At 39.7% G+C, this 15,468-nt stretch overlaps 1 protein-coding gene across 1 annotated transcript in view; it reads right to left on the reverse strand.

Moving 5' to 3' along the window:
- Positions 1-14,346, reverse strand: part of vsnl1a (visinin-like 1a) — a 34,495-nt gene extending 20,149 nt beyond the window's left edge. The window contains exons 1-2 of the mRNA XM_056269096.1: positions 14,084-14,346; positions 8,638-8,804 (exon numbers count right to left, since the gene is read on the reverse strand). Of these exons, the coding sequence (XP_056125071.1) occupies positions 8,638-8,799 (162 nt within the window). The 5' untranslated portion in view covers positions 8,800-8,804; positions 14,084-14,346. The remainder of the gene's footprint in view (positions 1-8,637; positions 8,805-14,083) is intronic.
- Between the last annotated feature and the right edge of the window lie 1,122 nt (positions 14,347-15,468).

Below are 15,468 nucleotides of genomic sequence, written 5' to 3' on the forward strand. Positions count from 1 at the left end.
CCCATCTATTCAAAAGATTTATTGTCAAATGTTTGGTATCCAACCAACCACCCCACATCACTGTGTATCTCATCTTTTCAACTGGCAATTAGAACTGAACACGCACCATTCAAGTGCTTCATTTAGCACAAAACAAACCTAAAGTCCATTACACTGCACCTCATCACTGTTGTTATAGTATTAACATCTGAAACTGCAGCAAACGGGATCACTACTGACACCATGTACAGCCATCACCTCTGGATACTATTGGCAGATTAATCACAGAGGCGTTGCACAGCGTTTTCCCATGTACTGTAGTTAGTGTGGCACTAGAATGAAAAGATATCCACTGAGGTATTGAGTAAAATGCTATAAATAGAAATGAGAACTTTGCGCATATTGTCTCTTTAAATAGCCAGCCAGCCATTTTCATGACTCCATGTTCATTCCATTGTTTGTTAAATTGTTACACTTAAGGAATAATGTACAGTAAAACTGTACAGTCAACCGATAAACCCCGAAACAAGTTGGAGGGGTCTTATATCACCCTTAAATGGATTATTTTTCAATAATGACTGGCTGACTCATTATCCCATTATTTCATAGGTACTTACTGAATAAGAAAATATAGGGATATGAAATAATGATGTGTTAACATTAAAATATTTATAATTATAAATGTATAAATTATCTATAATTATCATATAATCTCTGAAATCAAAATAGGTCCACTACATCTAAATTATAATTATTAAATTATAATAAAAAACAGTTATTTTAAATTGTACAAATATTTTTACTGTATTAATCTTATAGACCCCAAACTTTTTAATGTGTATTTTTTAGTGTATATATTATTATTATTTGCAATTGAGCTTCCTCTCATTCAGCTCTGTGTCACATACTGGTTCTTCCGTCTTACCATTTAATAAATACAACAATTGTCCAATCAGAATCAAGTACTGCAGAGAGTATTATAAACACAAAAGGCACAATGATAAAGTTTGTTTAGTAAATGTTCATATATCGTGTCACTCCTATATCGGGACAACCTTTGATGCTTGTTTTACCAGCAACTGGCGGGTGGTTTTCTATACTTTCACCGGTAGCAATATATATGACCACATCATTTTATTCCAGTTCATAATCACATCTATTTGTTTAGGCTGCACTACTTAGCAATAATTGGACTTACACAATCTACTCCATCTAACCCCAAAGAATATTACAAACTGTATCAAATGTCTGCAGATAACAGAGTGAGTTCAGAGAATGGTTCGTTTTTCCATAGGACTGATCCATCCCCAGTCTAGTCTGGCAACAATTTTATTATTGAAAAAGCATGAATCATTGAAAAAAGATGCTAAATTTAGCAACCATATGGCTTCCACAAAAACAGAACGAAAGAAAATGCCACCAACCTCCTAAGCTTGGTCTACACAAAGCATGCTCATTTCTGGACACATATTTTTGTCTCTATACCATATCGAGGAGCTCAGATTATTGCCTTTGTACTAAAATATTTTTTTTCTATAGATGTAGAGAGAAAATTTAAATACCGAGTGGTAAGGAAAAACGCTTGTCAGAAAGTAGTATTCATTCTAAATAAAATATCAGAAAACATTTGCCTAGCACACACAGTTATAGGTTCATGCTGATAATCCATATAAATCCATGTACATAAAAAACAGTTATATTATACTTTCAGAAATTCATATTTAAATAACAATAAGCAACATATACATACATGTATGTAACTATACATACATATATAAATATACACTCACCTAAAGGATTATTAGGAACACCTGTTCAATTTCTCATTAATGCAATTATCTAATCAACCAATCACATGGAAGTTGCTTCAATGCATTTAGGGGTGTGGTCCTGGTCAAGACAATCTCCTGAACTCCAAACTGAATGTCAGAATGGGAAAGAAAGGTGATTTAAGCAATTTTGAGCGTGGCATGGTTGTTGGTGCCAGACGGGCCGGTCTGAGTCTTTCACAATCTGCTCAGTTACTGGGATTTTCACGCACAACCATTTCTATGGTTTACAAAGAATGGTGTGAAAAGGGAAAAACATCCAGTATGCGGCAGTCCTGTGGGCGAAAATGCCTTGTTGATGCTCAGGCCCGGATTAACACAGTGTAGTGCCCTAGGGTGACCACATTTTAAGTGCCCCCCACCCCATACAACTCACATGTTAGTGCAACATGAACATGTCATACTAAATATCTTCATTTCCATCATAAATGGCATGTATGAGGACTACTTGCAAAACCTTATGTCTAAAAAAAACATATACCAAATAAGCAAGCCCAAGAATCAGATAAATTCAGCACCACAGAGACGCACAGCAGCAAAACAATGCAACCAAATCCATTAGTAATCGGATTGACGGCTCAATCGAACTGAAAAGCTTTTATTCAACCTTTATTGATCCGATTGAGCTTGATCGGAATCAAATTTCGATCGGATTGAAAGGGGTGGGTTATTCCTTTTTTTTATTCGGATTAAAAAGCGAAACTGAAAGGACTGCGTATGTGCAATGACGTTGAAATAGCGTAATGACGTATGGCGCTCGAAATGTTCTTCCTGTTGAATAAAGTGTCATATAATCAAGTGTCCCGTCATTTTAAAATTCTCCTTTCACTCAGCGTCTGTGAAGTGGAGCAGGACAATGTCCCACCAGTCATTTTTCGGATTATCACCCAGAGACGACTGGTTTTGGGCGCGAGAAGGGAGGGGCATTTTACTGATAAATATAAGCAACACGGTACAACAACGGTTCATGTGCTCATTGTCCACAAATTATGACCAGATATGGATAAATATTAAGCCTGCTGTTTAAAACAAATAAAGAACCAATGTAGGAGATGGGTATATGCACAGTATAGCCTACTAACGTTACCTCTTCCGATTTTAAGCTTGCGTATAAACGCGCACATCAACCCGATCACGTTTAGCGTTCATGTAAACATAACATTCAGATTCATCGATCGGAATGAATTCAGTCCGATTGAAACAAAAGTTATGCATGTAATAAGCATCTCTAACTAAGCAACCAGCTAAAAGAGAAAACCGTTCCAAATTTCAAATCGACAACAGCGTCACATACAGTAGCCTATTTGCCCAGAAATAATGGTAAATAAGCCTTACCTTTAGCAGAACAACTTTTTCTAGACTTTGTGTTAGGCTACCGCCTTTGCTCACAACATTAGCTGCTGCTTGAGTAGCCTATCGGTTGAGGCATTTTTCGCTGCTAGTGGCTTCTGCTGGTGATGCCGATCGATGTCTCTGTCTTTTCTTCATTTCGAAGAAATAGGCTACACTGTCACCTGACCCAATGGCGATTCTTTATTTGCATATTTTATATTCTCTCTGTATACATGTTATCATTAACTGTTCATTTTATATCTGCATCTCTTCCAGCAAAATAATATATATACAAAACATGAAAACTATTTTAAAGGTTTAGTCATTCTCTTAATCATTTGGTGCCCCCCTATTGGCTGGTGCCCCAGGGCACTCGCCCAATCCCGTCTATGGATAATCCGGCCCTGTTGATGCTAGAGGTCAGAGGAGAATGGGCCGACTGATTCAAGCTGACAGAAGAGCAACTTTGACTGAAATAACCACTCGTTACAACCGAGGTATGCAGCAAAGCATTTGTGAAGCCACAACACACACAACCTTGAGGCGGATGGGCTACAACAGCAGAAGACCCCACCGGGTACCACTCATCTCCACTAGAAATAGGAAAAAGAGGCTACAATTTGCAAGAGCTCACCAAAATTGGACAGTTGAAGACTGGAAAAATGTTGCCTGGTCTGATGAGTCTCGATTTCTGTTGAGACATTCAGATGGAAGAGTGAGAATTTGCCGTAAACAGAATGAGAACATGGATCCATCATGCCTTGTTACCACTGTGCAGGCTGGTGGTGGTGGTGTAATGGTGTGGGGGATGTTTTCTTGGCACACTTTAGGCCCCTTAGTGCAAATTGGGCATCGTTTAAATGCCACGGCCTACCTGAGCATTGTTTCTGACCATGTCCATCCCTTTATGGCCACCATGTACCCATCCTCTGATGGCTACTTCCAGCAGGATATTGCACCATGTCACAAAGCTCGAATCATTTCAAATTGGTTTCTTGAACATGACAATGAGTTCACTGTACTAAAATGGCCCCCACAGTCACCAGATCTCAACCCAATAGAGCATCTTTGGGATGTGGTGGAACGGGAGCTTCGTGCCCTGGATGTGCATCCCACAAATCTCCATCAAATGCAAGATGCTATCCTATCAATATGGGCCAACATTTCTAAAGAATGCTTTCAGCACCTTGTTGAATCAATGCCACGTAGAATTAAGGCAGTTCTGAAGGCGAAAGGAGGTCAAACACAGTATTAGTATGGTGTTCCTAATAATCCTTTAGGTGAGTGTATATATATATATATATATATATATATATACAGTGATTAAATTGGGCCGGGGCTCTCCGGGGCTCAGCCCCGGCACATAAGCCTGCTCGTTTGCAGTCAGTTGCCTACTGGAAATTATGTCACATACAATTTGATGAAAGTGATGCTTTTGAAAACATATTTCTGACAATAAATGAAAGATTTTTGAAATGGCATGTCTATTTTGTCTCGGCGGAGCTGAGATGAGAACAATCGGAACACGGCCGTATTTTTGTTCAGCTGCTTAATCTCGTTGTCAGTCGACCATGATCGCGCACCGCTCGCGCATGCGCATCTGACACGGATAAATGTACGCAGCAATAATGAATGTTCCTGGGAGACCGTGGTTGCGCGGGATGTGGATGTTCCAGAAATGTCAAAAAAGTGCCCTGGCCTTGAATGACAAGGTAAGGAAAATAAGGGGGCTTTTACACTGGGCTCGTTTGCGTTTGCTCCGAGACCGAGCGCGTTTGTTCCCGGCTCCCCCCGCAGCGTTGGTCTGGTTTCACACTCAACTTGATTCTATCGAACCCTAGTGCGTTTGCGTGCATATTACGTCATCGCAAACGTGCACGGCGCATGATAGAAAACAGAACGTGGGGCAATATTGTGTTTTTTTATTAATTCGCTGCTATTATGCGCAGCTGAGTGAACAATACAGGTTTACTGTGCGTGTGTCACATAAGGTGGCCTTCTGCTGCTTGCAAACGGACTCTTTTGAGGAGACAGAGGATTTCCAAATTTGGTGCCCTGATTTCACGCGCAATGCACGAATACACTGGAGGCTCACTCTCGCTCGTATCCAAGGTAAAATCATCAACACTATCATCCCTTACAAGTGTTTTATTTAACTGAATACATCACAATAAGCTAAAACGCATGCGCAGGTTAGTTTACTTCCTGAACCAGTGCGCACCCGAGTCCGTGCTGCTTTCACATTCACACGAACCGCGGCACGGTTCGGGAGCAACCGACCTCAGACCACCTCCTCCAGGTAGTCTCGGGTTCGGTACCCCAGTGCGCACCCGGGTCCCATGACAGCGTTCACATTAGCGATTTTTCATGCGAACCGCGCCCCGTTCCGAACTAAACTGCCAGTGTGAAAGCCCCCTTAGACTAAATCAAAATTAAATAACCTGGACTAGGTTGACCATGTGATTTTTCTCAGGAGATGTTTTGAGCATTTTACTTCAGATACCGGATTATCAGCAAACTGCCAAGAGAACTGCTAATTTAACGTTAGCTGGCTACTTAAAATAAACTAGCAATCTATTCAGTCAGCATATTTGTATTTGATCTGTGTGAATTACAGAAATATAAGACTTGCTAGACTAAGTTACTTTTAGCTACCAAGCTCTGTGGTTAATGAAAATTAAATCAACCATTTATTCTCCAACTTTCAGAGACATTGTATGGGTCACTATATCATAACAAGGTAATACAACGTGTAATCAAGTGATGACTGATTAACAGTAATGTAAATGCTAAATGTCCTAATACCTGTTGCAAAGTAAATGCTCTTAACCTTGCCGTTTTTCACATATCATGTAATACTCAATTTCTCCATTTCTTTGCACAAAACTCTCCAGAAAGTGCTATTTAATGGTTTATTTTTCAAAAAAAAAATCCCGGGGGGGCATGCCCCCCGACCCCCCTAGAGAGAGCACCCCCACATAATAAATCCCAATTTAACCCCTGTATATATACACTCACCGGCCACTTTATTAGGTACCCCATGCTAGTAACGGGTTGGACCCCCTTTTGCCTTCAGAACTGCCTCAATTCTTCGTGGCATAGATTCAAAAAGGTGCTGGAAGCATTCCTCAGGGAGTTTGGTCCATATTGACATGATGGCATCACACAGTTGCCGCAGATTTGTCGGCTGCACATCCATGATGCGAATCTCCCGTTCCACCACATCCCAAAGATGCTCTATTGGGTTGAGATCTGGTGACTGTGGAGGCCATTTTAGTACAGTGAACTCATTGTCATGTTCAAGAAACCAATTTGAAATGATTAGAGCTTTGTGACATGGTGGAAGTAGCCATCAGAGGATGGGTACATGGTGGCCATAAAGGGATGGACATGGTCAGAAACAATGCTCAGGTAGGCCGTGGCATTTAAACGATGCCCAATTGGCACTAAGGGGCCTAAAGTGTGCCAGGAAAACATCCCCCACACCATTACACCACCACCACCAGCCTGCACAGTGGTAACAAGGCATGATGGTTCCATGTTCTCATTCTGTTTACGCCAAATTCTGACTCTAACATCTGAATGTCTCAACAGAAATCGAGACTCATCAGACCAGGCAACATTTTTCCAGTCTTCAACTGTTCAATTTTGGTGAGCTCTTGCAAATTGTAGCCTCTTTTTCCTATTTGTAGTGGAGATGAGTGGTACCCGGTGGAGTCTTCTGCTGTTGTAGCCCATCCGCCTCAAGGTTGTGCGTGTTGTGGCTTCACAAATGCTTTGCTGCATACCTCGGTTGTAACGAGTGGTTATTTCAGTCACTGTTGCCCTTCTATCAGCTCGAACCAGTCTGGCCATTCTCCTCTGACCTCTGGCATCAACAAGGCATTTCCGCCCACAGAACTGCCGCTCACTGGATGTTTTTTCTTTTTCGGACCATTCTCTGTAAACCCTAGAGATGGTTGTGCGTGAAAATCCCAGTAGATTAGCAGTTTCTGAAATACTCAGACCAGCCCTTCTGGCACCAACAATCATGCCACGTTCAAAGTCACTCAAATCACCTTTCTTCCCCATACTGATGCTCGGTTTGAACTGCAGGAGATTGTCTTGACCATGTCTACATGCCTAAATACACTGAGTTGCCGCCATGTGATTGGCTGCTTAGAAATTAAGTGTTAACGAGCAGTTGGACAGGTGTACCTAATAAAGTGGCCGGTGAGTGTATATATATATAAATCATGTTATTGTTCTTTATTATAATTGAATTGATGGTAATACAGTATTGAAATGTAATGATTTAATGATTAAAAAAATCTGATGAAAGAAGTCTCTTATGCTCACCAAGGCCGCATTTATCAATGTTTTCAAAAAAATAAAATTATAATTTAATATACTTTAAAATGTAATTTATTTCTGTTATGGCAAAGCTGAATTTTCAGCAGTCACATGATCTTTTAGAAGTCATTAAAACATGCTGATTTGGTGCTCAAGAAATGTTTCTTATTATCATCAATGTTGAAAACAGCTGTGCTGCTTAATATTTTTGTGATACTTTTTTCAGGATTTTTTAATGAATAGAAATAGCAAAAGAACAGCAATTATTTGAAATAAAAAGATTTTTGTATGATTTATAAGCTGTTTTCCTCATGGTGACCAAAAAATGGCCCCACAAGGACAAGGATTGCGATCTTTGTGGGGACATTGTCCCCCATAATTTAGGGTATACCTGAACCTACCACACACACACACACACACACACACACACAATCACTCAGTCCGCAGGAACTCAGCGCCCTGCTAAAGCGAGGTCATCCATTTCCTCTCCCTGGGATTTTAATAAAACTCTCTCATTGATAGCCTTTTGCGGAAAACCGCTATCCCTGATCACTAAAAGGCTTGGCCTACAGCAGGTTTCCATTCTTTCTTTTCATTTCGAGCAAATTCAAAGCATTGTGGTTTCTGAGCAGAGCAGTGAGACCTGTGGTTATTTACTCTGGCTGTTAGTAGATGATGTAAATGATCTTGCATAATGTCTTTAGTCTTTACATAATTCATATTCATATTAAGCAGGAGGTAGTGTCATGTTATAATTGGAGCTGCAAGGTTGTACAGTAGGTAATCTCAGCAGACATTGTGTTATGTGCAGCAAAATGTTTCCTTGAAAAAAAGTCGAAACTGAAATATATAACCTCATAAATCTAAATGACTAAACTACTAAAACATGCCACAACAACAACTATTTGTGCTTAACACGCCATAAAGAAGCCACCCATATGAATAGCCAGCTAGTGTAGCCCATGAGATCTGAATTGAGTTTGGTGCCAGTTATACATCAGACTATCCCACTGAATGACTCAGAGGGCTCTTCCACTCGCTTGTAAATCACATGGCGCATCTGATGCACTTCTCAATGACTCTTCAGCCTGGAGCAAGACCAACAAAAAGCCGGCACATAGAGAAATGTATCACAGAGCAACTAGGGAGCGACTGGGGTCTCTACCTTAACATACAGCTGCTGGAACTCATCCAGGTTGAGTCGGCCAGTTGGGCAATCCTTCAGGAAGCCTTTGTACCACTGTTTGAGTTCGTGTTCATTAAATTCTGTGTTCTTCACCAGGTCCTCCATTACCTCAGGGGTCAGCTTGCTGTTCTGTTTCCCCATGGTGTCTGCAGGAAAAAAAACAGCTGTGATCTCACTTTGAGCTGTAATTCATTTTAACTGCATAAACTATAGGCCATTTAAGTCCCTCACATATCGTTCAAAATGTTGGGATTGGTAAAAATGAAAGAAGTCTCTTATGCTCACCAAGGCTGCATTTATTTAATCAAATACAGTAAAAACAGTAATACTGTGTTATGTTTTATAATTTAATATATTTTAAAATGTAACTTATTCCTGTTATGGCAAAGCAGAATTTTCAGCAGTCACATGATCCTATAAAAATCATTCTAATATGCTTATTTGGTGCTCAAGAAACATTTCTTCTTATTATCAATGTTGAAAACAGCTGTGCTGCTTAATGTTTTTGTGTAGTACAGTGGTACTGTTTTCAGGATTTTGTGATGAATATATATTGCAAAATAACAGCATTTATTTGAAATAGAAAGACAGAATGTTTAAAACCTTACAAAATTCAGAAAAGATCACCTTCATAATCCCCATTAAAATCTAACTTAAAAGGCACGTTTCATAGAATGTAACATAAAATAGTTTCAATAAGTGCCAGAACAAGGAGGTGGTCTTTTCTAGAAGAGTCTGGATCCTCCCAAGGTTTCTTCTTCATTTCAAACATACTTTGGAGTCTTTCCTTGCCATTGTTGCCTTTGGCTTGCTCACTGGGGTAATTCTTTATATATAGGCTATATATATATATATATATATATAAGTACAAACTAGGGCGGCACGGTGGCTCACTGGGTCACAGCAAGAAGGTCCCCGGTTCAAGCCCCGGCTGAGTCAGGAGTCCTTTCTGTGTGGAGTTTGCATGTTTTCCCGGTGTCAGCGTGGGTTTCCTCCAGTTGCTCTGGTTGGATTGGACATGCCAAAATAGCCGTAGGTGTGAATGCATGTGTGTGAATGCATGTGTGTGAATCCAAGGCCATGTAATGGGGAGAGTTGGGAAAAGACCTGGCAACCTATCCTTGGCAAAAACATTGCCAAGAAAATTCATGGTCTCTCGCGTATGGCATGGAATAGAGTCGGATACGGCTGGAATGGTAGATGAGAGAGACTATACAAATTGAATGGGATATTAAGTCATTTTGCTAAGCGCACACACACTAATATACTAAATGTACATGGGTGGAAATACTCATTTCATAATTAATATCATGGCTAAAATAAGACTAAGCAAGCCGTGCAGTTGAATAAATATGATGGCTTGAGTGATTCATTGTGGATTATATAATTTCATGCTGGCTGAATACATTTAAAGTAGGCTTAGATCAATGGAACAAACACACTCTGACCAAACGTCTGAGACCACCAGTGAAAATGTTTGCTGCAGATTTTTTTTCCTTGAAAGATCTTGTCAAAACATGGTGATGTTAACACATTAGAGAAAGTGAGAGAGAACCTAGAAAACGTTACAGAATAGACTGTGTCAGTGCATAATATCTCACTAAGGATGAGAGCATCCTTTATCAGATTAGGGTCAAAATCTCACTGTTAACTAACTACAACTTTTGCCTCAATAAACTCCTAATTACTGCTTATTTATAGTTAGTAAGGTAGTTGTTAAGTTTAGGTATTGGGCAGGATTAAGGGATGTTAGAATATCACGCAGAATAAGGCATTAATATGTGCTTTATAAGTTCTAATAAACAGCCAATATCCTATGCATGCTAATAAGCAACTAAATAGTGAGAATTGGACCCTAAACTAAAGTGTTACTGAAATCCATAATTTCAGCTTATAATTATAATTTTTTACAAATTTGCCTGTGCCTTTAGAGGATGTATAGTATTTTATTCTGCACACATTTGCTTGTAAGAGCGGCCCGTAGCCCTTTTCCCCCTAGATGGCTAGATGTGTGCGTAACTGTCAGGGAAATGAGATAATTAAACAAAGCATCATTCGCATAATTACCAAAAGGTCATCACTTCCTAAGCTTCAATGTGACATTTCCTTCTTCTTCTTTTTGCAAATCTAAAAAGCCGATTCCTTCTGCTACATTAATATTGGATACAATGAAAACACAGAGAGACAGACGGAGATAGACAGAAGCAGGGCAGCAGTGCTGTGGATGAAATTCTGAGTAATTCTGACGCTTTTTAATTTGTTCACCACTACTAAATCATAGAGATGAGCTCTCATCACACTCATCGAGGCTCACGTAAATACTAGATGAGAACATTGCACTTCAAAGTTCATTAAAATTCATTTTCAGTCTGAGAATGACAAACGAGCAGCGATGCTGACGATAATGAGCGCTAATTTAGTTTCCCACACAACAGCATTTTATTTTTCGAGCAAATGGCTGAGTAAAGGACATAAATCTTGATTGTTCTCTAAAGACATGGATGTAGAAAATACTACAAAACTACAGTTTATCCATGAGATGAGAAATGAGAACACCAACCCATGCACAGCATCAGATTGTGAGTCGGTGAGCTTTTAATGGCAGGAGCGTAACCCTCCCTGATCTGCAGAGTGCATTGGAAGCCCACTTTCCTTGGGGAATACCATTCTTAATGAGGGATCCACCCATGAGAAAAAGCACAGCATAGCAGATTCAAGAGTGCTAAAAACAGCTGCCCTGAAACTGACTATGAATCAGCAGCGATAATGCATCGTTGTACCGCTCGTTCCCTCTTTGTGAGTGTGATTTATGATTTCAAACAAGTTAGATAATCAGCATCGTTCCTAGTTGAATCCTCCTCGAGATGATCCCATCATTGTCAAAGATTTACATGATTTCTGTCAAGCCGCAAAATTGAAGGTTCAAATGATCCAATAATTGGTTAATAGGAATTCCAAAAAAAAAAAAAGTTTGTTCTCCTGCTTGCAAATGAAAATTCAATCATCATTTACTCACCCTGATGTCATGTGAACACCATATGACTTTCTTCTGAAATTTCAGTCGCACACAAATCTATCATATGGGTTTGTCCTTTTTGGAGTTTTACAGCCCCTGGTCACAATCCATTTTCGCTGTATAGAAAAGAGCAGCTTCATGAAAGAAGAAGTCATATGGGTTTGAAATGGCATGAGTAAATGATGACAGAACGTTCATTCTTGGCTGGATAGTTTCAATAAAGGGATAGATGGCCCAAAATGGCAAATTCTGTCATCATTTACTCACCCTCATGTCGTTCCAACCCTATAACTTTCTCTCTTTGCTGTGGAACATTTAAGAAGATATTTAGTGTGTGTTCGTCCATACAATGGAACTGTTTGATTACTAACATTCTTTAAAATATCTTCTACACCGAAGAAAGAAAGTGATACAGGTCTGGAACATGAGGGTGAGTAAATGAATATTCATTCATGGGTGAACTGTCCTTTAAATTTAGACACTCACCAGTCTAAGCTGTCCAAATTCGAGGTTACTTTCCATAAACTCCATGTGGCACAATGATCAAAAATAGAGAAATTGCAAATGCAGTAATTATTTCCAATTCCTACTGTTAAATCTTTTTAAGAGCCCTCTAACAATTGCATGAGAATCTTTTGTCTCAGGGTTGTAGAAGTTGTCCTCAAAACTAAGACTCGTTTCAGTTCCAAAAGCTTTAAAAGACTTCAACTTTTAGAATTTAATTTGCCCAGTATAAATAATAATAAGATCCATAAATGAGATATTGCTACTCGTTGCATCATTCTAGGCGAATTAAAAAAGTCTGAACAATAAGGTCCGTCATCTGTACATGAAGCACTGATCTACCTACTGATGCTGTTGCAAAGAATTGGTCACTGCAGGCAATAAAAGGAACCGAAGAGCCTGTCTATCTACAAAGCAATAGTCCACTCCATTTTCCATTTAGGCTGCATCAGTGCTATTTCTGCTGCAACAGGAGACCAGAGAGAATACTCTGTCCCCTGTGACTATAACGCTCAGGTTGAATCGATCTTTTAAAATGATTTTCCCTTTTCACGCGACACTGCTGTAATGCAGATAGATGAAACTGATCTTTGGCGTACACACAGACTAGCAGTGGTGTATTCAAAGTAGTAGCAACGAGGTAGAACACACGCCATATTCTGATTTAAAATAGTGCTTGAGCTCATCTTGTTTGTACCACAGAAAATGCTGTTTTATGAATGATCAACACAACGATGCTGTGTTATGTTGTACAAGCATTCGTGTCACCTAAGAACTGACTAGCAGGCGTTATGATGACTATGCAAACTGAGTCGTGTCCAGAGATCAAAAGGCGTTTTAAACCCTGAGTCGACTCATTACAACAGTGTTCACATCCACACAAGCCTGACAGATTATGTCACATGTGAATTTAGCTAGCCAAGTGATTTAGCACATCCAGCTTATTTGGAAAGACACATTATATAACAAACATTTACTTTATTTCATTATTTCACAGCATCACCTTGAGGCTGTAAGATTGTGGGTAGCTGATTATAGGAAATACATGTCACTTTGCTTTTATCGCCCTTGTACATTATAGCTGCATTGATCCTGCAGTGTACAAGAAACTGTTTTAGTAGTGAGGAAAGTCTTTTTTTTTTTCTTTTTTTTTATCTATAAAAACAGCAACAACACAGTATTATGATACCCCCCCCCTAGTCCAAAAATCCTAAAGTAATCTTGTTGGAATTTCATTATCATAATTTGAAATCAAATCTAAGTCATGACAATGGGAATCCATCATAACAAAACAAAAACTAGTTATTTTAGAACAAATAGTATAGGAGAATTATGGTTATCAAAAGGATAAACTGCCCCGTAGGACATCAATAATTTATTTTAAATTCATTTTCTGAATTTTAATGCTCGGTTGGCTTTGGGGTTTTCTTTAACTGTCCAGAAGAAAAATGGTATGCATTCACCAAACTGTGCAGACAAATACATTTCTCACAGAGCCCTAGTATGACTGTAGCTATGACACAGCTGTCTCAGACATGTACACCTGGGGCCATTGTCAACCAGTGTCCATTTTATTTGACATAAGTTCACATTTTTTACCTCAACTTTACTACTGTGTCCTTTAGTTGTTTTAACTCATGGCATTTGTGAAATCAACAGACACTGATTAATATAAATTTTGCTATAGCCTATAACATAAGAAAGTGGTTTACCAGGGTGAGGAGTTATGCAAAAGTGTTCTGAAATATCATAAACCATGCACATTACATCCTCTGTGACGAATCAATGCATTGCAATGCTGCAGATAGCCTAAATGAGCCAGCTCAACAATCGCCACGTCAATCCATAACGACTTTCTAAAGGTTGCTTATTCCGGCGAAAACACATAGTCATAGATGGGCTTACCGTAAAGGAGAGCCAAAAGAAGGTCTGGCGATTCCTGCTTCGGGCGACTGTAAAAGGTAAACGCAATGGAAGTGCTCACTAATCTGCTGACAGCTGCGGTGAGGTTTCTTTGGGGTGAAAGGAGAGGCGCAGCGATTACTGCAGCGAGGACAGTCCACGCGCAGCGCTCGAGGTGATGTGACACTACGCTAACGCTATAGAGATACAATAGAGCTCAGGCAGCGACGGTCTGTGTTCATCACCACACCAACCCATCTCGTGTTTGTCCACTGCTCTGTGGTGTGTGTGTGTGTGTGTGTGTGTGTGTGTGTGTGTGTGTGTGTGTGTGTGTGCAAATTCTGACCGAACTCGAATAGAACAATGATTGAAAATGGCACCTGCAAGTCAGCTAGTAGATGTGAAAGTCTTCGAGATCCACACATTCCTTGGTGGTTTCTATTATTTAGCATTCTTGAATCTTGTTAATTATGCTATGTGTGACTTATACAATGGCTTTGGGTGCGTTTTTAAAAATGATGATCACAAGAATACACAAACGTCAACTTGACTAATTCGTATTAGGCCTGTGAATTGTAAATGTAAAAGGGCAGTCACATTTGCGAAATTTCGCGGGTAAAAAAATAAGCTTTGTCTGATTGTCAATAAGCGATGTCGCAGAGAGGTCAATTTTCAAATAAAGCAGCTTTTTGATTTCGCGTAAACAACCCTTTACTAAATTGGCTAAACAAAGTTTGCCTTACCTGTTTTTGTCAACTTAATTTAAATGATTTAAATAGTGTTATAATACTGTAAAATTAATCATATATCATAAAAATAAGTATCATATGTGTTGCGTAGTGTTCAGTTTGAAAATGATTAATGTTTCACTGTGCATATAGGCTACTTTTACCTAGATGTGACAAAACTTTAGTCAGTAACACAATTATATTATGAGGCATTAAAAGTGTCAGTTCTCTTACGAGAGGTTCTCTCGAACTGCGTAATATCTTACGCTAGGGGAAAACCTCTTTTCCACGAGATATTGAAGCCAAAAATTATCCTTAATTTTGAATTAATGTAAAACGCGTTGCAGCAGCATGCAGACATAGGCAAGGCGGCTCGCGTGCCTATTGGCTGTCCTGCGGCAACTGCAGCAGCCTATCGAGAGTGGCCCTTGGTGACGTCAGATCCAATGGGGGCGCTTCGTGCCCACTACGTCACCTCCCGCCAAAGCGGGCGTAGCCTGGGCCTGTAAATATAGCTCGATGGGCTGATATAATCAGATTTTTCATCTCATTTTTCATCTCTTTAAAAGCAGCGTCTTTTTAAAGATGCCTCGTTCCTGCGGCTCGTGCCGAGCCACACTCAGCGACGGGGACCGCCATTTCATCTGCGTTTCCTGCCTG

The sequence above is a fragment of the Rhinichthys klamathensis genome, unplaced genomic scaffold, assembly GCF_029890125.1.
Source record: "Rhinichthys klamathensis goyatoka isolate OS25496 unplaced genomic scaffold, OSU_Roscu_1.1 h1tg000281l_1, whole genome shotgun sequence".
Lineage (NCBI taxonomy): Eukaryota > Metazoa > Chordata > Actinopteri > Cypriniformes > Leuciscidae > Rhinichthys > Rhinichthys klamathensis.